The 26920-nt window shown below is 36.2% G+C and overlaps 3 protein-coding genes and 1 long non-coding RNA gene across 18 annotated transcripts; 2 read left to right on the forward strand and 2 right to left on the reverse strand.

Moving 5' to 3' along the window:
- Window positions 1-248: 248 nt before the first annotated feature.
- xrra1 (X-ray radiation resistance associated 1) lies at window positions 249-10441 on the reverse strand. Of its 4 annotated transcripts, XM_081720196.1 has the most exons (18): window positions 10177-10441; window positions 9896-10071; window positions 9659-9730; window positions 9320-9392; window positions 9061-9158; window positions 8783-8931; window positions 8579-8683; window positions 7872-8002; window positions 7734-7786; window positions 7554-7628; window positions 7373-7466; window positions 7154-7230; window positions 6227-6493; window positions 5887-6040; window positions 5627-5742; window positions 2329-2431; window positions 1100-1174; window positions 798-933 (listed from the first exon to the last, which is right to left on the reverse strand). In XM_081720196.1, the coding sequence occupies exons 1-17, from the start codon at window positions 10268-10270 to the stop codon at window positions 1143-1145; spliced, it is 1869 nt and encodes a 622-aa protein (XP_081576322.1). In that variant the 5' UTR covers window positions 10271-10441; the 3' UTR covers window positions 798-933; window positions 1100-1142. The 4 variants fall into 4 exon arrangements, with proteins under 4 accessions (XP_026861048.2, XP_081576323.1, XP_081576322.1 ...); XM_027005247.3 differs by lacking the exon at window positions 1100-1174 and having other exon boundaries at window positions 249-933; XM_081720197.1 differs by lacking the exons at window positions 1100-1174; window positions 5627-5742; window positions 5887-6040 and having other exon boundaries at window positions 249-933.
- A 280-nt stretch (window positions 10442-10721) lies between these two features.
- Window positions 10722-16962, forward strand: neu3.1 (sialidase 3 (membrane sialidase), tandem duplicate 1). 6 transcript variants are annotated; one of them, XR_014125077.1, is made up of 5 exons: window positions 11365-11414; window positions 13241-13485; window positions 13637-13787; window positions 16448-16518; window positions 16854-16951. XR_014125077.1 is itself a non-coding variant. In XM_027005807.3 (4 exons), the coding sequence occupies exons 1-4, from the start codon at window positions 11366-11368 to the stop codon at window positions 16141-16143; spliced, it is 552 nt and encodes a 183-aa protein (XP_026861608.2). In that variant the 5' UTR covers window position 11365; the 3' UTR covers window positions 16144-16962. The 6 variants fall into 6 exon arrangements, 5 of the variants coding, with proteins under 5 accessions (XP_026861600.2, XP_026861608.2, XP_026861617.2 ...); XM_027005807.3 differs by having other exon boundaries at window positions 16037-16962; XM_027005816.3 differs by having other exon boundaries at window positions 16448-16962.
- An 854-nt stretch (window positions 16963-17816) lies between these two features.
- On the forward strand, window positions 17817-20839 carry LOC145659057 (uncharacterized). Its single transcript, XR_014125040.1, has 3 exons — window positions 17817-19220; window positions 20434-20630; window positions 20730-20839. It is a non-coding gene; the product is annotated as an uncharacterized LOC145659057 (long non-coding RNA).
- An 821-nt stretch (window positions 20840-21660) lies between these two features.
- On the reverse strand, window positions 21661-26684 carry wdr73 (WD repeat domain 73). 7 transcript variants are annotated; one of them, XM_081719907.1, is made up of 10 exons: window positions 26278-26668; window positions 25798-25831; window positions 25606-25673; window positions 24569-24654; window positions 24317-24405; window positions 24093-24187; window positions 23757-23824; window positions 22915-23076; window positions 22469-22837; window positions 21661-22371 (listed from the first exon to the last, which is right to left on the reverse strand). In XM_081719907.1, the coding sequence occupies exons 5-10, from the start codon at window positions 24341-24343 to the stop codon at window positions 22130-22132; spliced, it is 963 nt and encodes a 320-aa protein (XP_081576033.1). In that variant the 5' UTR covers window positions 24344-24405; window positions 24569-24654; window positions 25606-25673; window positions 25798-25831; window positions 26278-26668; the 3' UTR covers window positions 21661-22129. The 7 variants fall into 7 exon arrangements, with proteins under 7 accessions (XP_081576033.1, XP_081576032.1, XP_081576034.1 ...); XM_081719906.1 differs by having other exon boundaries at window positions 25798-25879; XM_081719908.1 differs by having other exon boundaries at window positions 25798-25879; window positions 26532-26665.
- Between the last annotated feature and the right edge of the window lie 236 nt (window positions 26685-26920).

The raw sequence follows: 26920 nt of genomic DNA on the forward strand, positions 1-26920 counted from the left end.
GTTACACATCTGGTGCCTGTACTGAACTTCACATGTTGGTATCGTTAACAGGGTTATTTTGGCAAATACTATCTAAGGGAAGATACTATTCCTCCTGCACACACAATGTATTCCTTTGTTAAAGGAGCAAACTTCAACAAACTTACCACCCACTTCTAAATTTCTGATGCGTACATTGTAGATCGTGTTAAAATGTTAAAATCTCTTTGGGTAGTACATTTACAGGGAAAAAGATAACAGAGTTAACTAGTAACTAGTCAAATTTAATAGATTTAATAGAAAATAAAAATGCAACATCATTATGAACAATGTGTAATGCTCATTTTCAGTCAGTACAGATGTCATGCTAATTTATTTGTCTGACTTTAACCATATTCCATTAACACTAATTCCATTAAAATTATTCTGTTCATATTTCAAATTTATTAGATATAAACCCCATATTAATTGAATATATGCTCAACAGAGTACAACCAGATTCTGAACAATTCTGCTTCCTTCATACAAAGTTGTGATAGCCAGAACTAACAATAAAAAATAAAAGCAGCCACATTTAAAATGTACATTTCATGTTTGTAAACAGCAAAATAAAAAGCTCATCTAAACTTAGCCCATAATACAGTTAGTCACCCACAATAAGAATATGCGGCCCACAATGACTGGAATTTCAGGCATGCAAAAGGGTAATTATTTATGGCCAAAGAAATGTATATACAATTAATGCAAACAGAAGTGGTTTTACAAATTTGTGTATACCTTTTAGATAGAGATGTGAAATTTCTCTTTCATTTTAATAGTAATCACTTTCAATTTGTGCTGCTTGTTCCACTGCTTTTAAGTGGATCGTCTTATACTTCATTTTCATATCTTTTAGTAACTTCAGTGCCTCTTCATATTCTTTTCTGTATACATCTTTGCTTTTGAGAATTTTGTCTGAATAGAAAAGAGTATACAATAGCTCAAAAAAATCACTGTCCTCACACCTTTATGCTGGTATATGGTCTTCTACAAAGCTTGTCTAAATGGTGCAACAAGATACAAATTAACATGCAGCATAAATGTTCTGACTTTGTACATTTTAAAATGGAGCTGAACTTACAAATAAATAGTCCTTTACCATCAGTCACCATCTAGAGATGATCTTATAATGTAAGATGTGTTACACTGTGTAAAACTGCCAGACATAAAATTTAAGAATTTTAGCCTTGTTATGACACATTGCTCAAAGAAATTAAGGGAACACACATTGGATCTCAATGAATGGAAGATTCAAATTGAAATTATTTACTAATATAAGTTGTGTAAGTAAGTTGTGTACTTTGTTTAAAACAAAATGATGTAACAATGGACAATGTAAACCAAAATCATCAACCCATCCAGGACTGAATTCAAAATCAGTCAGAAAATAAAAGTAAATAATTGAATCACAGGCTGATTCAATTAGTGTGAATTTCATCATGATAACTTATAATTTAACTTAGTAGTGTGTATGGCTCCCATATGACTGTATGCATATGGCTGTATGGATGATGTTGCAGGCAGCATAACTTTAACCATGGCATCTCCAAACTCTTTCAATTCTGTCACATGTGCTCAGTGTGAGCATGCTCTCTCATTTGTGTAAAGAACAGGGTGCTAATAGCAGATCTGCTAATTTTGGTGTTCTCTGGGAAGTACCAATCAAGCTACTCGGTATCTGGGAGATAGATGTCAGGCTCTTACGCCACCCTCATGGAGTCTGCTACTGACAGTTTGTTCAGAAACATGCACACCATTAGCCTGCTGTATGTAATTTTATATGGCTCTGTTCCTGCTACTGGTTTGATGCCCAGTCCTTCTACAGCCCAGCCCAGACTGTGCTGATACCAAGCCTTCTTGCAAAGCCACATATGGATGTGCCATCCTAGAGGAGATGAACTACTTGTGCAACCTGAATGGGCTGCAGGTATCACCTCATGCTACCAGCAGTCACGAGGACACTAGCAAAATCAAAAGACACAAGGACACTACAGTAATCTGGAGAAGTCAGGAATAATAAGGAGAGAATAACTGTCTGTGACCCCCATCTGAAAAATCATTCCTTTTTGGGAGGCTGTCTTGCTGTTGTCTCTTCAGATCACCTGTTGTCACTTGTGCACCAAATCAGGTGTGAGTGGTTCACAATCACTTATGCTTCCTAACTGGACAGATTGATATCCCTGAAGTTTAACTGCCTTTGTGTTGTACTGTAATGATTAAGTGTTCCCTTATTTTTTTTGAGCAGTATACAATTGCACAGAGAAAGACACTGTAATCTGCTGTATGGCATGCTGAAACACACAATCTTACCTAAGGGGACTTCATGTATTGTTCTCATCTCCTTCATTTCAGTGAGGATTTCTTTAACTTTCTCTTCTTTCACTTTGCATGGTACTGGTGGCAAATCCCTTATCTGGAAGAAGTATATTGAGAAAAATATCTTTGTAAGAAATCCTAAAGCAATTTTGGCAATTAGTATTCATATCAGTAAATGACACCTGGACCAAAGTCTAGTGGCATTCCCAAAGAACTGCACACTCTAAGGGATACCTGCCTTGCACCTATACTCACTAGATATAATTTATAACTGTCCAAAAATATAGCCCATTGCATAATTTGTCAGGCATTTTTCATTGGTCAGTTTCTCCTCATAGGACCACTGTTTATTTGGGTTGGATTATTCACAACATACCAGTGATACAGTGACATGGTACTAACATAGTATAAATTTATCAGGCAAAGCAGTTTTGCTGGATTTTTCACATTTGTCAAATTGTCACTGCTTCTCTGAAAGTTGTTTGCAACCCAAATATATGCAAGGAACAGCTAGTATGTGGTCAGAAACTGACCATTTATGAAAAGTAGAAATATGACTAATACAAACTATGCATGACAGCATATGATACAGTCTTTAACTATACACAATTTCTATTAAAGTGGGATTTCTCTGTTTTGGACAAGTGTGTTATTTGTAAATGGCAGAATATGTAAGTAGTAGTGGTTAGTGCCATGTAATGTGATTCTGCCAGGAGTGAGGAGTGGTTCACTTGCTCCAATATAGCTCCATCCTACATTCATACTACATGGAGATAAGTTACATGGTAGTGTTTGTTAAATACATGATTAAGAGTTGTTTATTGACATGTTAACAGTTGCTTAACATTTTAATAACATGCATTCATTAAAAAATACCATATATACAAATACTCTAATATTCATAAAGAAAACAATTCTTTGGCAGTCTTTGGCAACCTGCTTCAAAAATTTACTTAGTTAACCTACAAGTTACTTACAAAAACACATATCATCTACATTAAATCCAATAGAGAAATACAGATAAAGTTACTTAGCTACTACAAGCTATATGGTAAAATTAGCTCAAACCACAGACCTGATTGTATAGGACATTTACAGCATTTAGCTGACACTTTTATCCAAAAAAACTTACAATTATGACTGAGTACAATTTGAGTAATTGAGAGTAAAGGGCTTCGCTCAAGGGCCCAACAATGGCAACTTGGCAGCAGCAGCAGCACTTGAACTATCAACTTTCTGATTACTACTTGAGTACCTTAACCAATAACCAATAGGATACCACCATCCTACTAGCCTCTTCTACTATTTACAAATAATAATAAGTAAGCTTGTTTTCATTAGCAATCAATAACCTCCATGAATTATTTCTAAATCAACTGATAAGAAGCCACTACATAGCCCAAGAGGTTAAAAAAATATAGATTGCGCATAGTAAAAAAAAATAAATGCAAACGCTACTCAGTGAATATGTTTATGTACAATTTAAAAATAGGGATTTAAAAAGCTTAGCAATGCTACTGCCCTAAGCCTATCTATGATGGCAGACAGTGACTGGGCTTTCCTGTGTATGAGCAGTGAGTAAGGGAGTGTTAAATGGACAACCAAGAGTTAAGCAGAAGTAGAGTGTTGACAGAATATTTTGAGCAAGGACTAAAGCTAAACTCCTCTCTACTCACATACTCTCATAAATATTGAATGAGCTACTGTGGGCAACATGGATATCACAAGGCCATGTTAAATGCTGTAAAAATAAAAGTTATACCACTATTACCACTATATCGCAGCACATAAAATATATTGACAAAAAGAGCAGTCACAAGGCACACAGCTTGAATGAAACCAGATGCCTTGGAAGTGCTCTGCACCTGAGCACATGATGGCATATAATCATAAAAAACTGACATTTTCATTTTGTCATTCTTTATTTGATTATGCTTTAGCATATTGTTAGCATGAGAAATTCTTAGAGCAATTTACAAGACTCTAAGGCAGGAAAAGGTTTCAGACAGGACACAAGAATAATGCAAATATGAAATGTTTTTGAAAAGAGAACTAGAATGGGAAAAGATTTGGAAAGGGATTTGAATTGACTCTCCTATATTGCCAGTGCCTAAATAAGTACCGTTACTCTGTTTAGTGGCATGTCTATCAGTTAGTATCAGCAAAGCACCATTACATTTCACAGATGCTGGTCATGTGATTTTGCTACATGCATTACACACTAGTTCTATTTCTTTCACTATGAGTTAATCAAAATATAGCATTTGATGCTAAATCTCGTCAGGCAATTCATCTAGGCCTGTTATCCCCTAGTGTGCTACCTGCAGATTTTAGCATAACTCTAATAACAGTCTTTTGCTCAGGAGTGCAAGTCAGTAGGAAAATCTTGTTCAGCAATGGACACATGAGAACTGGGAGTTTATGAGAAGCAATGGGGATTATTTTAATAGGAGTCTAGGGCAGGACAGTCTAAAACATTCCTGTTGCACAAACCTCACTTTTGTCTTATTATCCATCTTGCTGAGAGTCCTACTTTAGAAATCATCTTTCTGTACATAACAAAAAGTAGTGGTATTCCAAAAAGCAAAATGAAGAAATGTGGTGTACTAGGCAGTACTAGTCAACTTCAAGCATATCACAGACACATCGTACTCTGCCTCAAATCATGCTTTCTTCAGAAGCTGTTGGTTATAATTTATTTTAATCATTTTAAAATAAAAGAAAATTTTGCCTGAATTTCACAAGCTTTTACTTTAGTTCTTTTCCACAGATTCAGCCTTGAACTCACTAAATCTTTGTGCTTATGGAAGGCACAAGTCTCAGCAAACAAGTGATTCCTAAAGCCATTCAGTGTGAGCTGGGTTTCCCATAAGCATTGTAAAACAAAAATCATCTTTAAATGGTAGAGCCAGCATTACACTGAACACTTTATTTAAGATTATCATAACACTAATGATTTTGGGAAATGGGCTCTAGAATGTCAGCAAATAATTTAATGATAACAGTTGCTGTTATATAGTTGTACTTTCTGAATAAGAAACATGGCAGCATGACATTCACCCTCATGAGCTTCAGATCATTTCTTCTTCTGTCTCTTCTTCTGTCTTTAATTTCTAATGTCTCTCTAAATAGTCACTGACATATTGGTCATCAGAAAATGCTGAATCATCTAGCTAAAATTGGTCAGAGAAACAGCTTACTATTGAGCTAATGCCAGACTGAATCTGTGGAGAAAATTAAGAGAAGCCTTGGAAGATTTTATTCTTTGTAAGATTCTGTGTAAGATTCTTACCCTTTTCTGTTGTTCTCTATATGGTCTCTGAAGATGATCAAGATTGGCTTTCGAATCTCTGTATACAAGTAGGTTCTTGAGTGTATGCTCCAGAACTTTCACAGTGTGCTGGATCCCTGAATGATAATGATAATGATAATGATGATAATAATAATAATAATAATAATATTTATATTATCATCATCATCATCATCATTATTATTATTATTATTACTATAAGACTAATACTAGCTTTCAATTAATCCAAACACTGGACTTACCAACATGTCTGGGCATGTCCATATCCAGATTATCTAGTAGAGCTTCATAACCTATGAGTTTCCCTGTACACTCTGTATCTTTTTTCAAAAATTGGGTAATTTCTTCTGTTTTCTCTGCCTTTTCTTGAGACTTGGGTTCAAGAAGGTTATTAACCTTGATGTTTAGGTTAGGAAAAAAACAGAGCATAAGAAAAATTGCAAACAGAAGAAGTAATGCTCCAGCCTACTTCACCTACTCCTTTGTTACACAAACTCATTTTAAACACTTTACTTAAATCTAGAGATCTAGTTGTTCTAGCCTCATGATGTCATTTTGTATAACTAAGTGCACTGGAATTACCTCTGTTACAAAGAATGGTTCTTCAGTTTGGTGTGTATCCCTGGGGATTTCTGTGATTTCTCCTTCCAAATGCTCAGCCCCTCTGGCTGTAGCAAGGTCTTCCTTCCTCTCAGTGCTGGTTTGTGAGGGGCCAGGGAGCAATACATCAGTCGACTTGCATTCTGATGGCAAAGGACTGTTGTTTTTATTGCCTCTCTCTGTGCAAGAGGTTTCTGAAATGCACAGGGCTGTTGTGATCAAAGGAACCTTTGGAATTTTTGTTTTTACCTGTATTTTCAAAAGAGAGAAGATGATCACTGTTAACACTCAAGAAAAATGAATGAATTAATACTAGGGTTTGGGGATAAGCATGGGGATAAGTACTTATGAACTTGATTGACGGTTGATTGGTTGGTTTCATTGTCAATTTTACTTCTAATTCCAGATTAGACAACAAAACAAACATCTCACTGATGCTTTCGATGTTTCAATATGTGGATACTTATACTGCATTTCTGATCATTTTCCCCAGATTGTTCAAGCAAAAACTCTATATTATACACTGGAGCTACAACTCAGTGACATTCAGAATGTGTCACATGGCATCCAGACTGAGGGCTGCTTAATTTATGAGTGAAGACTTATGACTGATAGTCCTTAAGATCACTTGTCAGAGATGAATGTTTATCAGATTCCAGCAAACATCCCAAGGCCACAACAGGGTAGTAGTCAATGGAGGATTGGCAGCAAGGCTTTATGTACTTTAGATGAAGAATGTGATTACATTTGATCTCAAAGATTTGTGGAGCTATGGCAGAGATCCTTACAATTATTATGGAAAATGACTAAATTGGGGGATAGAGAAATAAGTATTTCAGCAAATAGATAAATAAAAAATTGTACCACACTTATGTTAGTGTTGATGAGGAACACAATATGTGGTTTCACCTTTTCAGCAGTCTTTTTCCCTCTTATATTAATACCCAACATGTCTTGAAGAAACCAGGTTAACATTGGTGGGTTGCCTACATAAGAAATAACAGACGGTTAAAAATGGAAGAAATTCTGTTAACGTTTTTAATCCCAACAGTGGCAAATACACACTTTAGACTTTGAGGTTTTCAAATAAAGAGCATTAAAAACAGTGTACTAAGCCAGTAACCATACCACTCCTCTGTAAAGTCAATGGGTTTGAGTGAATAACAAGCTCTCTAAGCATTGGAAACAATGCCACAGCCAACAGTGCCTCTTCCTCAGCTATCTGCGGAAATGTGAAAAACACGTAACTGTCACTGTTTTCAAGCCATAATTTTCTCTAGAGTACAACCTTCAAAGATCAAAAACAGACCTCATTGCTGGCCAAATTTAAATACTGCAGTTGTGGAACTGGTGGATAGAAATCTTCAGAATACTCCACAAGCCCCTAGAAAAGGCAAAAATGTAGATAAAACAATGAATTGTACTGAAAGTGAAATACTAGGCTGTTAATTGGACAGGAAAATATTGACTGTGTTAGCTGTGATCCTACATTGCTTGTTCTAGTTATAAACTTTTTTTGGTCCTCTTGGAAATCAGAGAAGCCTGTGTTGGATAGAAAACATAGTGAATGAATGAAAAGTCAAGGCTTTCCAAACTAATATTGTTTTCACTTTTCCAATAAACATACAATCCATCTTCATGACATGTTCTTTAGTGCCCTCTGTCATTAGAACTGATGTAGCTGGCACTTGTATTGGTGGCATGTGAAGATATGGAACCTCAGAAATGTGGTTTCCTTGTAAGTTTAAGTGCTGAAGTCTGTAATGATAAAACAATTATTATAATTAAAAAATAACTTTTTAAAATATTAACATAAGAAACAATCAATATATAAGAATTAATATGAATATAAAAACCATATAAATTGATAATTGATAGTTTCAATAAACTTGCAATAAATGCTTATGAGACTACTGAAACCTAGTCTTTAAAGACAGATGTAATTTTGTAGTTTTGCCTCAAGATGGCAGTCTCCAAAACAAACAAACAACTAAATAAACAAACAAAACAAATCTAGTACTTTGAAATAGGTTGGAATTAAACTCTGCTGGAATGTATATAGATTTCAATAGCATTACATTTTATTTATTATAAAGATAATGAAATAGACGGATGTTTATAATTTCCTCAGGAAACTAAAAATCAGGCAATTCCTGTAAATCTCAGAGTCATTCCCCCATATCCAATAAGTGAGGACTTATTTCTGTCTAAATGTAACAAAAGGTTACAATGTCTAAAATGTCTAAAAGGCTACAATACATTTCCATTATGATGGCTGGAAATGAAACTGTCATAAACAAAATCTGATATCAACTAAATATGGTAATAACTAACCTTTTTAGCTTAACAAGGCTGCTAAAAACCCCTGGGGATGTCAATTTGTTATCATCAAGCATCAACACTTCAAGAGCTTCAAAGAGTGAGCTGGAGTGAGGAGCCCTGTTTAAGAGGAATAAGTCACTGCATGATCCTGCGATATACCTAACATATAAAAAACATCAAATTCCAAAACAGGAGTCAGTAATAAACAAAATTTACACTTCATCAGGAGGAGCATAGGGGCCAGCCATGTTAGGTGGAAGCATCTTCAGATTATTGCCGGTTAGATGAAGCACCTTCAGTCGTGGTAGCAGGCCAACACATAATATACCATCACTTGACAGGCCGTTATAGGATAGGTCCAGGACCTAATGCAGGCAAAATACAGTAATCCAAAACTTGACTTAGGAAAATAAGGACTGCATAATTTAGGACTACACTTACTTCTGTAGTTTTCTCAGTACCATCTATTACATGCATAACATCTTTATGCATACCTCTAATCTAGGGAAACCTTCTGCATGAACTTCTAAAATGCAGAGACCATTCAAAGACAAATCCAGTTCTCTCAGTGAAGGAAATCTGCAAAAAGGATCTAAAAAAAATTGCAAGATCAGTTTGGATCAAGATCATTTTAGAATATACCACTTCCCTTGTGGGATACAATTTCATATTAGGTCATCATTAGTTAAAAACACATAAGATACATAAAATACATAAAATAAGAAAATACAACTAGACTACATATTATATTACCAAGGGTCAACGAATTGTCAGAGGCATTGATATAAGCAACACTTTCAAATTCTTCCAAACCCTCTAGTTTAATCTGCACAAAGAAGACAAACACACACGCACGCACGCACGCACGCACGCGCACACACACACACACACACACACACACACACACACACACACACACAAGCACAGTTTAACACACTTCAACTTCGTTAAAATTATATTGAATCTTTGAGTAATCGCTTCAGGTGATTTTCATTATAATCAAAAAATGTAAGATTTGTAGAACACCACAACAGAACGCAAAATCAATTTCACTGAAAGACGAAATGATATGGTCAATGTCAGGTGTCTCACCAACTGAAGTTTCCTTTCACTTATGTCAACAGAGCACAGATCTGATGGCTTGTCCACACAATGCAACTCCATCTGGTGAGATATATATATATATATATATATATATATATATATATATATATATATATATATATATATATATGAAAAAAAACGGGGTACTCATTTCAAATTACACACACTGAATACACTAACTAAACAGCTCGATGAACAGTGAAAAAAAAAGTTATAATTCCTCACCAAAAGTTGTCCATTTAATGTGTTACCAGCACTCTTTGAGCCCCTTAACTCATGCTTTTCAGAGTTAGACTGAACAGATGGTCCTGTGCGAAAGCGTTGTCCTGATTTCTTATTTTTTTGTGCTCTGTACCTTTCTTCCACAATGCGTCTGTGAGTTACTAGCCAGTGTCCTGCACCTTAATAGATGCAGAAATGAGAAAAGACTTACACCAGCGAGCTAGCTAGGTTTTTGCGTAGCTAAGAGACATAGTCGATTACTAGAAAGGTGTCTTGGTAACTACCTTCTTGACTTTGAGGAAAAAATGACCTTACAGGAAAACAGTTCGAATGCAAACTTTCTCCGTTGTCCAATTTGTAGACTCCCAAACCAGCCATTGAGCTATGTCTGAGCTGTCTACTCACCTAGCGGATAGCTAGCTAGCCAGCTAAACGAAATAATTTAGTTCAGTATTATCCACAACAGCAAAAGGTACGGTTAGTAAATGAGTGCATTTGCGGAACAATTTTTATACCACTAATAAACGAAATTCCGATTTTTAGTCGTGTTGTTTTAGTGGTCTCCTAGCAACAAAGACGAACTGTATTTGGGAATTGTAGTAAGTTACATACTAGGTACATTAAAAAATGTACAGCATTTTCCAGTTGCATGGTATAGCTCAGTGCTTCGTGATGAGCCATCATTTTACGATTCAAATATTTTTTAAACCAATGAGTTAATCCAAATAAATGAAGCGCAGCTACCTTTATTGTATTTAGATGACTACATTTACCAATTTGCAGTCGGTCGTTTCCGTACATATAAGGAACAGCCTCCTAAGTCCTCAGTCAAAGCTTTATTTTGCCATATGTACAACATGGCAAGTACATCGAAATATTGAAAGGCTTGCAGGGAGGCGCAGGTAATTCACTCCTCAGCCGAACAGTACAATAGAGAAGAAATACGACTGTAATATATAATATAAGATACATAATATATGTCAATTACAATAAAACACCGTGGCACGTGAATAAACATGTTGACACTAACCAGCGTTGGACTGGAGTTAGACTATGATAGTGAAAGTAGAGGGGACTACAAATAATATATAGTATCACTGTAAACTGTGTAAGCAATGTCTTAAAAGTGAAAAGTTATAACTGTCGATAAGGCGGCAGATGAAGGTAAATGGCTGCATTGATGATGATCCAACAGAGTTCATATTTATAAGATTTTACTAATTGAACATTTTGAGAACGAACCACATCTTAATCATCTATCTGTTTAAGCCAGTTGTTGTTCAGCTTGAAACAGACGAAATTTAGCTGTTAGTGGGATTTAGCGAATAATCGAATTAAACAAAAAAAAATACTGACTTGAAAATAGGAAATCTTGGTAGCCTAACGTATCGGGCTATTGCCGCCTCCCGATTGCTAGATGGCGCAAAAGTAAAATTCGTATGTCTTGAAACTTGTTTCAGAAGTGTCGTGAAAATGTGTATGTCCTGTGGTGGTGCGTCTCAGCAAATAATTGATTCACTCGGTAGGTCAGGCAAAATAAACTTTGCGACATAGCTAGGATATGACTTTAAACCACTTATCGTTATACGTTCCGATATAGTTGGAATCTGCGTGGAGCATTATGTCGGGCGACAATAACGTTTACATATTAACGAAAAGAACCTGAAAATGGAATGGGCTAAGTAGCAAATCATTTTTGCAAGTCTGTATCAAATATTCCCGTAGAGCTGGCATAGGTTTTTGTTCTTGGTTAACTAGCGACTGTATCTGCAGTGTTCTTGAAGTGTTACTAAATATAAATAAATAACTAGGTAGCTAGTTTGAATGTTTAATAGTCGGAACTAGAAATGCTTCAAATTCACCTTTCAGAGAGTTCATTTTATGTCATGGCCTTATAGTTACACGGAGTTCTAACCTATCTGATCTTATGAAGGCATTTTGCTGTTGGTTATCTACGGTTATTAACTGTTATTTGTAGAGTTCTTTAAATATTATTCATTTTATTTTACATATTTGCGATTCACAACTGAGAATTTGTATTGTGGCTTTCTAGCTGGGAAATACTTGGTTTTAACCTTGGTTTTAGTCTGAATCTCTATACTAATGTCTATAAAATGTCTTTTCTGATAAGCGTAGCTACTTGTATCAATGCCAGTGCTGCTGCAGAGGAGTTACCCGTGCCTCACCAAAAGTATTTCCATGCATGAATGTCCTATCTGTTTATGCAAATGACAAAAAAACTTGATTTGACTTGTTATATGGATGCACCAATTGAACTTCTGGGGCCAACACGATAACTGATAATTAGCACCTTGTTGTAGCTGATGCCATATTAAAAGTTGATACTTTAAAATGTATAAAGGTAAAACTAATTGCCAAATAAAATCTATATATGAATGCAGAGGGTAAAACATGTTAAACTAAAAATAGATCATTAATTAATTATGTAGCCATATCACAGGTAAATCAGACATCACATTTTTTGTAAACATGTCAAAGGGGAACAAAAATAGTTTAATTACATTTTTTCTAACCTTTGTGAAATGTTAAATGACATTTTTGTCTTGAACCAGTGCAGGTATAAGAAATCCTAGACTAAAGTCCCAGCCAATATTCTAATAACATACCTATAATGAAATTAAAGATTATATTTATCAGGGAATAATACATTGGCTGCAGATTGTGCACCTCTAGTTAAATAGTGAATCACATGGTGAGGACTGCAGGGTTCTGTCTTGAAGAGTGATGATATTTCATATAGTCAGTAGTCTCCACCATTCTCAGATATAATAGGAGAGCGTCAGTACTATCTGAGTACAGCTAGAAATGCAAGGGGAAGGGGAATTCATAGAAATGCCAATTGCACAATATCACTGAGCATTCTTTCTATGTGTATTGCACGAATTCCTTGGGTTTCTGAGAACAGAATGAGATGTTATGACTGTTTGTTTTTTTCTGTGCCCTCTTATTGCGTATTGTTCCTGAAATAGCCTCACTAGTTGTGATGTTAATCAGCATTGTGATAATCAGTCTGTGTTTAATGTAGCATCCCCTTTGTGGAGAATGCAAAAATGTAGCTGTCTAGCAATACTTTACAATGATCCACGAAAACCGTTCAATGGCAAAAGTGCCATTAGTTGTTATCGAAATGAGCTTCCTTATTGGCACATTTATTTAAAATGTCACCAACTCCAATGAATGATTTCAGGTGTAAGAAAATCAGTAATGTCAGGAAAAGTTCACTAAAACATATCGAAAGCTGCAAAATATCAAAATATTTGTATGTATGAAATGGAACTTGGAATCTCACCTGCTTTTTTTCCTTATTGATTCATTTCTTTCTTCTAGGACAAAATTCAGCAATGGGAAACAGGATACCTACAATATATGCACCAACACTCCAAGGAGAACCTCCAAAAACAACATTATTCAGGCAAGAGCCAAATGGCACAACTTATAGAATCCCATCTTTAGTCTACATCAGTGAATGTCATACTTTCCTTGCCTTTGCTGAGAAACGGCGCACACCACGGGACTGTGATGCAAAGATCTTAGTCATGAGGCGAGGAACACAGCAGAATGGATCTATCCAGGTGATGCTTGAAGAAAGTGCTTTCAGAGCCCACACTGCATGGCTTATTTTAGCAATTTACTTTTGTTTTGATTAATTATTTCTAGCAATGCTGATAAAGCATGAATATTGATATCATTTATTGCTGAATCAGCCTTTAAAATTATTTTCAGTGGTCACCTTCTCAGGAGCTCACCACAGCGTGCTTACCGGAACATCGTACCATGAACCCATGTCCAGTCTATGAGAGGGAATCTAAAACCCTCTTTCTGTTCTTTATCTGTGTGTTTGGTAACATCACTGAGGGTCACCAGATTTCTACAGGTAAGAACAAGGCACGTTTGTGTTATGTCACAAGCAAAGACGGTGGGCAGAGTTGGAGCAACTTAACAGATTTGACAAAAAATGTGATTGGACATGAGATTTGCAAATTGGCCACATTTGCTGTTGGACCTGGACATGGCATTCAGATGAAGAGTGGAAGACTTATTATTCCTGCCTATGTATATTACATTCATTATAGATTGTTACTATTTCATTGTCCTCTGATTGTTAGACCCCATGCTTTAGCATTCTATAGTGATGACTGTGGGATCACATGGCAAATGGGGGAACAAATACATATTAAGTCATGTGAATGTGAAATGGAGGAGATCATTGATCAAGAGAACAGAAGTTATCTGTATTGCAACGCACGAAGCACACAAGGTCGTAGAGTTGAGTCTTGGAGTGAGAGTGGTGGAACAGCTTTTGACAGACCTCACTTTGCACAGATGCTAGTAGAGCCCTGTCATGGCTGCCAGGGCAGTGTGTTGAGCTTTGCTACACCTCAGCAATCCAATGAGGAAAAAAATGGTTTAACATCAAATACAAGGACTTGGCTACTCTATTCCCATCCAACCAATAGAAGGACAAGAAAGGACCTAGGAATTTATCTGAATAAGTCTCCACTATGCAGCACTGGGTGGCGCAAACCATGGATCATCCATCATGGCCCTAGTGGGTACTCTGACTTGACTCAGTGTGAGGGGAATGAACACTTTGCTTGCTTAATGGAATGTGGAAAGAGTAGTGAGACTGAAGAAATAGCCTTTGTGGAATTTCTTCTTTGTGACCTCATGAACAGTCAATGAGAATAAAAAAAGACATTACAGAAAAGTCATAATACAACAAAAAGATGAACTTGTATGGATTACTCAGGTTTGAGAGATCAGACCTAATCATACCTAATCAAAGTTGGAGAATTTTGTGACTGGCTCTGGCAGGGCTGGTCTGAGCCTGGGCAACTTAGCATTGTTTATTTATCAGTATGTTACTCACTACTGCAATATGTGAAATGAAGTAAGATGTAGTGTACAAGAGAATTGTCACAGATCCAGCAATAAAAATATCACCATAAGATGACACTAACGATTAGGAGTTCATACATAAATGCTATTAAGATAAAACCATTTTTCTCTGTATGTCTTTGTCTGGATTCCGCTTTAATGTACATAATGTTATTAATATTAAACAGATTGAAACCTGTCCATAAATATATTTTTAAATTTAATTAATTTTAATGTTTAACCCTCATGTTAAATTTTCATGAGGTTTTCCATTATTTTGTACACCCCATATGTACCTCCATAAAGACTGTTCCTAGCATGCATCACTAAGTCCTATTTATTGTGCCACTGTTGCTCACTTTGTGATACATCAGCATGTCAAGCTTTAAACACTATTAAACATTATATTGTGTGGTATGCAAAAGCTATTAAAAGACAATCATGATATGCAGCCAACCCTCTAGCATGGGTGATCATGGAGACCAACATCATGGAGATAAATGTCCCTGGCAGTAGCTGTAGCCTCAGCACTCCCCCCTACACTTCAGCTGGTCAGTTAGTTGTCCAAGCACAACCCACTCATTTAAAGTGTGGGTCCAGTTAAGAACAGCTTTGGTCTTCAGTTTTTCTCCCTTCTCAGTCCTATGCATGATCAACATTTTATGAAATGCAAGTTTTGACCTATCAGCCACTTGTTTTTTCAAATAATTACAAGTTAGACAGTGTATACAATGTCCCTGCTTTCCAAAAGCATCTGTTGACAAACCCTATAGATTAATTTATTTCCCTAAAGCCCTTTGCAAAAGGCCTGATATTCCTGGGCCTATAATCCATAATCTTGTATCAGAGTAGGAAAGCACTCTTCTTGATAGGAATAGAACAGATGGGAACAGGACTTGGGCTGCTGAATGACACATTGGATGCCACGTTCCATTCATTTTCTGTGTGTGCTTGTCACTCCCTGCTTCAATTTAAAGTAGTACACAGAGCTCATATGTACAAACTGTCCAAAATATACCCACAAATTAGCTCTAACTGTGGAAAATGTCAAGGACATCATAGAGCCTAACTAATACCTATGTTGTGGTTATGTCCCAGTTTATAGCACTTCTGAGATGTATTTCAAACCCTCTCACAAATCATGCACTGCATAATAGCTTCTAGCCTGCTAATAGCCTTATTTGGCATCAGAGACACATCTACCAAAAGCTAAATGAGTCATTTGCTTTCTTGAATGTCATGCAGATATATTGAGTTCTGCTGAGGTTACCAAAACAATCCTAGTGGCTCAAGGATATCATATCCTATCTCAAGTTGGAGAACATCAGTTACTCTATTCATCGATCCGCTGAAAAGTATTCTAAGATCTGGGGACCATTTTTGACATACTGACAGAAGTCTGACCACACTTGAGCCTTAAATGTTAAGTATTTCTGCTTTTGGCTTCCAGCAAATCTACTGACTCCTTGTAGCTGGGCAAACTCATTCATGTTCTGATTTTGGTGATGAATACTGCTTCTTAGCATAACCTCTTAATCACCATTGTCTTATATTTTAGATCAAAATGTATGAGTTTTTCTTGATATCCACCCTTTGCAGATTTTACAACTTTTGTGAACTCTATTGTTTCTTTTTGTTTTTACAATATTATTACAGGTACCTTTGTAACAGGATAATCCATATTATTCACTTCACTGGTTTGATGGATCATTGTATAGCATGCATCAGTAAGTCCTGTTTATTATGCCACTGTTGCTAACTTTATGATATATCAGCATGTCAAGCTTTAAACACTATTAAACATTATATTGTGTGGTATGCAAAAGCTATTAAAAGACAATCATGAGGTGGTGATCTGTCATGTGATTGAGATTGCACGTAGTATTTCATCCCCCTATTGAGATGATGGTGTTATAAAAACTACACTTAATAGCAATTTGAAACATTCTTGAATGTGTACAGCTAAGAACTTACAGGCTATTTGTTGTCATGCGTGATTTGTCTTATCTAAATGTGATTTTGTTGCTGTTCTCTCTCTCTCTCTCACACACACACACACAAGATATGACACAATATTTATTTTGTGAATCATGTTTCTTATATATCGCTTAAATAAGTTGTTTAAAACTTCCATACATACTCATTTTTCTGAAGTAAATCTTGGACTGATGGTTTTACTTGGACTGATGTTATTATTTTCCTATAAAATGATGGGGATATGAAAGTGACTGAACTAAGATATTCTCCATCATTCATGATCCTTAAATACTGCTGAAATGATCATCTCAACAGTGTCATAAATGCATCTCAGAATGTTGTTTTTATTCCAGCTCCCTATTGATCCCACAGAGGCCTTTATGAAAAATTAGCAAGACTCAAGAAGTCTGTTTCTACTATACCTCAGTAAATCCTACTTCATGTTGTTCCTCAGTTTAAAGTGATAGAACAGTATTTTAAGCTTTAAAGACACACAATTTTGTTTGGTATACAAATGTATTAAATGGAGACCATGAGATGATCTTCTGCAGTGAGTGTAACTTTCTAAAATTATTTTAAGGACGTGTTTTAGGGAAACATTTTATGCTTGACTGAATAAGCAAATAAGAGTAGCAGGGAGAACCAGGTTATAAACCACAGAGAGAGTGCAACATCCAAGCCACTGTAAGTTAAATGTAGAAGTGGGGCAAAGGGTTTAAATGTAAAAGACACAGCTGATATACAATGATCCATCAAACCATTAAACCCATTGGCAGGTGAAGTGAATAACATGAATAAGTGAATTACATCTTGTTACAATGGTACATGGAATAATATTGTAAAAAGAATAAACAATATATAGTTTACAAAATTTGTAACATTTACAAAGGGTGGATATCAAGAAAAACTCATACATTTTGATCTAAAATATAAGACAATGGTGATTAAGAGGTTATGCTAATGTAACAGGTACCACCTTAGGCCTTTTTAAAAAACACCACCACCAGTGCCAGGGCAAACTACAGGTTTATTGATAAAATTTAAGAACCATAGAATTAAACACAATGAGTGGAAAATCTGAGTTCTGAGTTTCCAGCACAAAGGGTTCCACTGACATTTAATGTGATCATCACACATAAATCACTTAATCTGCACAATTCATGATAACTTCATGATAAATATTTCCACACCACACCTAATAAAACCCTGCCATAAAATTCTACATCACAAAATCTCATAGAATCACTTATAGTGGGAACAAATATGTGACTCAGTCCAGTTGTGAAAGGGCAATGTATATATTAACAGTTTAAACAATATTATCAAATATTTAACAGTGTTTATTGTTCAAAATGTGCATCAACTGTCACAGGTTTATTTGTTTGAAAACTCAGGCTGTACTTTCAGTCTGCTAGTGTTCTTTCCACACTCGGTTTGACTACCCCCAAACAAGAAATAAAGGGAAGTGCTTTACTCAGTATAAATATATGTTCAGTCCTCAATAGGTTGATACTGGCTGTACAGATGTTGCCACAGAAGTAATAAATGTAAGCTCAAAAACCTTTTTCACCAGTATCCTCAACATTTTAGAAGGTAAGAAGATTCATACTTCTATATTTCCAAGTATTCAAGAAATAAATCTATATCATTTTTATAAATCTTACAGTCAAGATGCACAAGAGGGAGGAATTTGATTTTGTGGGGAATTTTACAAATATTTATCTGACCTGTGCATTGGAAGAATGCACAAGATTCATATTGATCACAGATGGAACAACTCTCCACCCTGTGCAGAAGATATATTTTATAATGATAAAATTCCAGGGTTTGTTTAAAATAAGTAGAGTTGTGTCAGGATGCAAATGAAGCCATTAAGTATTTATGGTAACTTTTGTCCTTTTAAAAATCATTGACTAAGATTCTACTAATGCCCAGAGGTACTGAGTTCACTAGAATCACTATAGTAAAACACACGTAACAATGTAACCAAAACAAAATGAACACAAATGATTCGTGGTGGACCTAAGTTGCTAACTAGGCTAATAAGAGAAAGAAACTATATCTGGACAGCGCTGAAAGAGGGTCCGTTTCCGTGCATTGCTGGCTCGACCCTGCACGAGCGATGTGGGCCGATGGCGAAGAGACGACTAGGCTTCTTGATTCGCGGGTTTGGATTTTTGGAGCTAGCTCGGTTAGAGAGTCCTAGGCTTTTTCGTGTAGGTCTTTCAGAAGCAGGAGTTTGGGGTATCAACGGTCATGTTTCCTGTTCTTGCTTTTGATGACAATTCTGGAATTATTTATCGCCAGCCACACGAGGAAACGTCATTTACAATCAACAAAGCAAGGCGAATTTGTGTGATATTAGATGTGATGAATTCCGAAGAACACGAACCAAACTCTAAGAAATTAAGCAGGACCAACAAAACAAAGAAAATCTAAATAATAAAATAAGGTAACATGGAATTCAAGTTTGTTCTAAGCACTTGGCGAGACGCTATTGACTTAGTTTTAAAAGGGTATGCCTTGGTTTCTAGGGCATGCAATGTCTTTGTTTTTACGATTGGGAGAAAGAACTCTTATAAGACATTCTAGTAAAGTTCGCCATGAAACAAAATAAAATAACCCCATATTTCTTAGACAATTTTATACCTCTATAAACCAAGAATGAAGTTTACAAAGTATCAAAGCTTAGGATGGGTGAGGCAATTGGAGAGTCAATCGTATTCCTTACCTATTTTATTGAAGTTGCAATCTACAGACTTTAATATGTTTTGTCTAATTGGTTCATATAAGATTTCTAGTAAACACAGTAGGGAGTGGTTAACAATTGTTTACACTAAACACGAGGTAAGCATCATACAAGTGAAGTGATTATGAGAAATAATGCAACTTAATAAAGAAAAAGTAATGAAGAAAATAAGGAAATCATGGACAATTATCAAATGACAGAAGCAAACATCACAGTTTGAAGATTACATTAAGATAGCCACACATTACTAGCAATTTGACATCATAGTAGGACAGAATAGACAGTTATTAATTGTGAAGCTGTGGGACAAGAAATGTGTACATGTGTAAACATGAGAAATGTTGAGATGTTGGGATGAGAATTTGTTTGTCCTGGTTTGATGGTTACTGTTCCTTGAAGTATAACCAGGCTAGTAAGTGGTTCCTGCATTCCAATCTGTAGATTTATGACACTTAAGAAGAGGGGGGGGGGGGGTGCTCAGAAAGCCAGGCCAGCATAATAAGGCATCAGCTAGGCTATTTTATGGCTTTTTTGTTCAGGATCATTGCACCAGGGGGGGTCCTGGTTCCTGTTTGTGGGTCAAGGGTGAGAGAAAGCCCACTCTGACCAGAAGTTTCATCAGAATAATTTGTAGTCTATCTTCGCTACACAGTAATTACTGATTAAGAAAAAGCATTTGAATAAGGACAGTATACAGAATAGCAGTTCATAACCTGTTGATCTCAGTCCAGCCTCCTAAAGGATTCATATAAATGAAATAGGCCTAAAATTTAAATGTATATTTCTAGGTATAAGAATCCTGCAAGAAATGTATGTTGCCTACTGCTGTATAGAGTTCCATAACAAATGTAGATGTGAGAGATACAACTTAATCTCACTAGATGTTTATGGTTTGTTTGCCTTCTCCCATCTCTAGGACAAAATCCAGCAATGGGAGAGAAATATTATTCTCAAATGATAAAGTATACAGAATCCCAGCTCTAATCTACATCAAAGATTCTAAAACTTTCCTAGTCTTTGCTGAGAAGCAGACATCACAAATGATGTGGATTCAGAGTCCTTGGTTATGAGGAAGAGAACACTTCGTAGTAGTGAGGTGATGCACAGATTCAGGTACATTTGTTTCACACTGTTTCAATGAATATTAATTTTTGTTAAGCAATACTTTAAAATGTATGTTTAATATATAAAATGCAATTAATTATTTTTCAGTGGTCAGAGGAAAAGGAACTCATTACATTAAAAAAAAAAAACTCGTCGCTCCATGAACCCATGTCCCGCCTATGACAAAAATAATTTAAAAAAAATTGTTCTTTATCTGTGTTCAATCACAAATCTGAGAAAGTCCAGATGAAGAGCTCTGAGAACCACGCTTGTTTGCATTACATTACCAGTGAAGACAACAGGGAGAGTTGGACTGACCCCACAGACCTGACAATGTAACTAGAACCTGGGCAATATTTGCTGTCGGATCAGGGCATGGCATTCAGAGAAACAATGGAACCCTTATTATTCCTGCCCATGCTTTTCCCATGTTTTAGCACATTGTTGTTGTTGAAACTCAAATCCTATTCTTTAGCATTCTACAGATGACAGTGGAGAGACATGGAAAAGGGTAGAAGAATTAAAGGAAGTGTCTAGTGCATGTCAGATTGCAGAGATCATGGATAACAATGGTGAGCGGCAGCTGTATTGCAATGCCCGAGGCACAGAAAGTTAGGGAAAAGAGGCTTGTAGTAGTAGCAATAAACTAGCTTTTGACACATGCAACTTTTCAACAACACTGGTGGAAACTGAGCTCAGATTGCCAGGGTAGTGTTGAGCTTTTCACAATCATTAGCAACCACAAGCACTGCTAAACATCTGCTACATTCCCATCCAAGAGAAGGGATCTTGGAATTCGTCTGAATGTGTCTCCCTCAAATGCTGGTGCACGGGACAACCCACTGATTATCCAAAAAAAGTCCTAGTGGATAATCTGACATGACTCAAAGTGAGGACAAAGATACATTTGCATATCTCATGGAATGGGGGGATGATCATTATGCAGAAAAGATAGTCTTTGTGGAATTTTTGTTTTCTGAGGAAAATAAACTGACAATGAAATAAGCAAATTATAGAAACCTTAATCTCTATAACAATATATAGTCACACAAATATTTTATTTACACATTCAGTAACTGTCAGAGTTCAGGTTCCTATGTATTTTGCTGTTCTATGAATACAGTACAGGCAGGTTGCCTACATATTCTTTTCCAGCATATGCATAATTGTCTACAAGAACTGATTAGGAACAGTCATTTATAGTTTAAGACAGTGGAAAGATTTCCTTCGCAAACCTTGCTCTTCCTTCTTATCTCTAATTATAAAGATGCATAACAGTTGGAAATACACTGAACAAATTGTTTTATACCCTGCTAGTAAAAATGCCTCTATGGCCTCTACATTGTTTTACTAATATGGTACAATCAATCAATCAGATTTCAATGTCCATTTATTTCTATAAAATTTTACTGGGCTACTGAAATGGCATTTAGGCAGACTTATTAAACATGTCTCAATAATAATGTGAAAGTCAAACAACATATTTGTGGTTTTAAATAATAAAAAGATCAAAAATGTTCAAAATTTTTGTCTACCCAATCCCAAACATGTATTGAGCCATCTGAAGCAGCTGATAGAAGAGTTCTTGGTCGCCATGGATGCCACACATGAGTAGTAACAACCAGCAGGGTACCATCAGTCTTTGCCTCATGTGACAGGTCATGACCCCGATGTACAAAAACAGGCTGCGGTGTCTGAGAGACAGTGCTCCAGCTAGTTGTGTCAAATATATGTACTTTTCCATCAAATCCTTAAAAGGAAAACAATACTGTGATTTCAATGACACATTTTGGTGCAACCAAGTGCCTCAACAGAAGTAATTAAGTAACACCAGAAAAAAAGCCTACCTGAGACAGCTAGACAGCTGTCCAGCACAGGGGCCCATGTCACATTCAGAAAGTCACAGGTGGCCATATTCTGCTGCAGGTTAAGCTGGGCTTGTCTGACTGGACTGCACAGGTTTCGTAGATCAGACACTAAAACCTGACCAAAAGAGGAGAGCCTTGCTACAGTGCAAGCAGCAGGGTCTGAATGGGGCTGATCTTTTCTCAGTGCAAAAACCCAGTGTGATCCACTCATACTCCCATGGAGAACATAATGCTTCATCCTTGGATCTCTTGTGTCTCCCACGTACAAGGTGCCATTGTTTGCACAAACAACAAATGTGCTGGAATTCACAAACTGCAGACCACTCACAGCATCCAATGAATCTGTTCCTACAGACATCAAAATAGTATCAATTCATAAGGGCAATAACAGAAAGAACAAAAAGAAACAGACACATTGTCATTACCTACTGCATAAAGAACTCTCCCTGAGACTAACTCAGTCTGTTGAACATCATTGATCCTAGAACCATGTAGAACAGAAGCACCATCTGTCACTCCAGAAGCTATTTTTCTGCCTTTGTCTGACGGGCATTTAGGGTTTATAACTCCAGTCCTCTTGATAATATCTGGGTTGCAAAAATTGAAAATGTTTCAAGGGGATGTTGACCTTCACATTGGTCTAAACACATATAGGATAATGTCTAGGCACCTCAGAGAGTTTTTATATCAGATTCTCAAATAATTTGTTAAAATTAATTAAAATAAAGCTACAAATTTCTTTTTAAAGACACAAATAAAAACTGGATCCGTTTATGCCATCTACAAAACTACACAGTGGGAACCTCTATCTGAATCATGGCAGGAACTTGCTGACCACCCTTAAGAGAAGTAGGTACTTTATAAAAAATGTTTTAGGTATTAAAAAAAATATGTTTCAAGGGAGGGAATTGATGTCAGCTACTCAATTAAGGTACTTCGAGACTTAAATTCATCTGATTATAAAGTTTTGTAAATCAAATTAATATCTATAAACTATACATATTGACAAAAACTGGCATAATTAGAAATCATCCTTTAAGTGTTTAGATAGGCACTTTTGTGAAAAAAAACAAACTTGATCTTCCCCTTTAACTATGAACTACAGCTTTAACATACTTGAATTAAACAATTTAGATTACATAGTAATCAAGAGGCATGAACAATTATTCAAGAAAAGATGACAACACGAAGTATTTCACAAAGCTAAAAATGATTAAAATGTTAAAATAATGGTTAATAAAGTGTAAAAGAAATGTTGAATAGTTACCACTATCGCCTTCTCCGATGTCCCAAACCTGGAGTTTGGAACTGTACTGCCCACTAGTAACCACACATCTGTCATGGCAAAAAAAACCATCAGGGTCACATAACCATTAGATTGGAAAACTTCATTTTCTAAGAGTGAAAGATTAAATTCCCTCCTTTTAGTAACCACATTTTTTAGAATCATTATTTCTTGTAATACTTATTCCATTCCTCAATGTTACAACCATTTTATACCTCAAAATAACCACATGATCTCAGTTTATTTTCATTATTACTTTGGGATGGAATGGTACTTGGGGGATGGAGAGTTTTAGACAGAGCTCTAAGCACTACTTACTTTCTTCTATGTGCCACCTGGTTCACATTTATGACTTGGAGATAACATTTTATCAGGTTTAAAAGTGCTTTCCAATTTATGATATTAAAATAGGTCTATAACAATGGGGTGAAGGAATGTGAAAAGAAAATGCAGTATGAAAAACAAAATCCATATGAAGGGAATGCAAAGGCATTCAATGAATTAGCAAGACTTCCTTTTACATAGGCTAGTTTATCCAGCACCTTTTCCCAAAGATATGTCTCAGGCATTCAACAGGTTCATCACAAAATCCTCCATGCTGCAATTTAAAGTCTCGCTCTGGACAGAGGCCCTTTTCAAAATTATAAGAGAAAAAACATTAGTTAGAAAAACAGTGTTAAGCTTATTGCTTTGGTAAGGATAATGAGGTGGGATGTGTGCATGTATACACATGCATGAATGCACACATGTGTAGGAAACTGCATGAAGGATATTTGTCCAATTTTTTGATTCACCTTGTTACCTCCAGCATATAGCTTCAAAGGCAATAGGAGCTCCAAAATTTCATTCCTTGCAGAAGAGTAATCTGCTACACATATACCTGCAAAAGACAGTGTTAGTATAGTTTCCTTTATGAAACAATTTAATTTTAATAGTTATTCACTGGTTAAACCTGGTGTAATATTTAGTAAATACAATTACTACATTGTACATGTATGAAAATCTAGAATAAAAGCAACGTGCTATACGTTTTTCGACACAGTATCGTTGGCTCAGGGTTCTTTATTCGCCAGACATTCACTCAAGAATGGCCTGGTTATTAAAAATAAAAGCACGCGCAAAAAAACTTTAAATAAAATTCAACTATTTTTGTTGTGAAATTATTCCCATACTATGGCTTTCGAAACTGATAACATTAAAAGACAGTAAGTAATATTTACCTACGAGTTAATGCTAGCCGATAAGCGCCTCTGTGCGCTAATGTAACGCACCACACAAACTAGGCTATTCCTTTCAGGTCAGTGCGCTGCAAACATGTTGGTGGTAAAGATGTATACCACTTATTTTCTGTTCGCAGAATAGAGAACATGGGACTCACTATTAAGCCACATGACCCAGAGCCCCCATTTCAGGCCTGGGGTAAAATACACACAAGCAGCAATGCATTTCATGTGCATTTCATTTACATATTTGTGAAAATAGATTAGGAGTGGGTCATACGGTTTAACAACGAGCCCCATCTCCCGTAGTTAACCAACAGAAAATATAGGACGTCTGACATTTGTTTTCCCACGTGTTAATGTAGAAATAGTATTAACGGTTTTTAGCGTGAATACTTAAAAAAAATAATCAGGCCATTATTGAGTGAATGACGTATATCGAGCATTTACTGCGGTCATTTTTCAAAGATTAAGCATACCCAATTTGGACCTTACACACAATTTACATCAGAAATTATGTTGTTTTTCCAGTCGGCGTTAAAATGAGTGTTGGACTTCGTGACTCTAGGCTAGACACATTACAAGTTATATAGCGAGTACTTTAAAGTTACTTTTTTCACCCGTCCACTCGATTACTTTTGTCGGATGCTCAAGCTGAAATACGTGCAGATCTCTGTAGCTGCAAGAAAGACATAGGAAACATTGATGACAGCTGCCACAGCACCTAACGAATAAACAAATTAAACTCACCAACAAAGAGAGAACGTTTAACGAAACTAGGACGCATATTTGTGTTTACACACCAGTACAGAATTCACTGAGCCTTAAACGTTGCAACTGCAAGAAACAGCAGATTCCACACATTGAGCATATCCCAGCTACAGTCTGAAGAAAGTAAACCATCAACTAACATTTGCGCTTTGAACATGTGCAGAAAATGTATGCCAATTTAACATCTTATCTAGCGTTAGCTAACCTGGCTAGGTTAACCAGCTAGCTACCGGTGATATGAGCAATCACCTACTTGGAATATATTATCTAGTTAGTTAGCGTTGTTATTTACATTTAATTTAACACACTGAAATATTATAACCTATATTAGCTAACATTAGCTAGCTAACTTTACTAATAGCTAATAATTCATCATAATTTATTTAACCTAGCTAGCTAACTAATGGCGCCCAATAGTCTAACCTACAGCTTGTCTGGCAACATAAATCGGTTAAAAATAAAGCTTAGATAACGTTACATAGCTAGTTAGCTAGCTAGCTAGGCTAACTTACATGTGTAATGACTCCATAAACCAGTCGTCTGCTTCGTCAGACGATATATCCATATTAGCAGTCCCGTAAGTCTAAGAGGTTTATCCTTAACGTAGCATTAGCTATCTATATATCTAGATGGCTCACTAGCTAATAACTAAATTTGTTGACTAGCACCTATCCTAGTTAGCTAGCCAGCTACTAACCTATAACAAATCTCGATAACGTTATAAAATAAGTACCGATATAAGCAACAAGCGAACCATCTACAATACCTAGCGGTTCTTGTCAAAACGATCGATAGCTAGTTAAGAAGTTTAGCTACCTAAGCTATTGTAGTTAGGTTAACTAACAGTAGCGCACTTTCAAAGGTGCAGCAGATGTCCAGTCTTCTTCCTTTCTTGTTTAGTGTCACCTCCAATAGCGAGCAGCGTGCTGCCACCTGCTGTAAAAGTAAAATGAAACCTCGACGTGCCCACGTCACATCACCCCCCCCCCCGCTCTCTTTTTCTCTTTTCACAAACAGCTACACCTAAACCACATATATATCCTCATATAACTTCTGCCACTACACATTACCTACCATCCCCTCTAACTTCACAAAAACAATCATAGTCTCTTCATGCTGAGGACACCAACTTCCCAGACAGTGCTGTCCCAAGGC

This window comes from Electrophorus electricus, chromosome 8, assembly GCF_041902795.1.
Source record: "Electrophorus electricus isolate QZ-2024a chromosome 8, ASM4190279v1, whole genome shotgun sequence".
In the NCBI taxonomy this organism is placed as follows: domain Eukaryota; kingdom Metazoa; phylum Chordata; class Actinopteri; order Gymnotiformes; family Gymnotidae; genus Electrophorus; species Electrophorus electricus.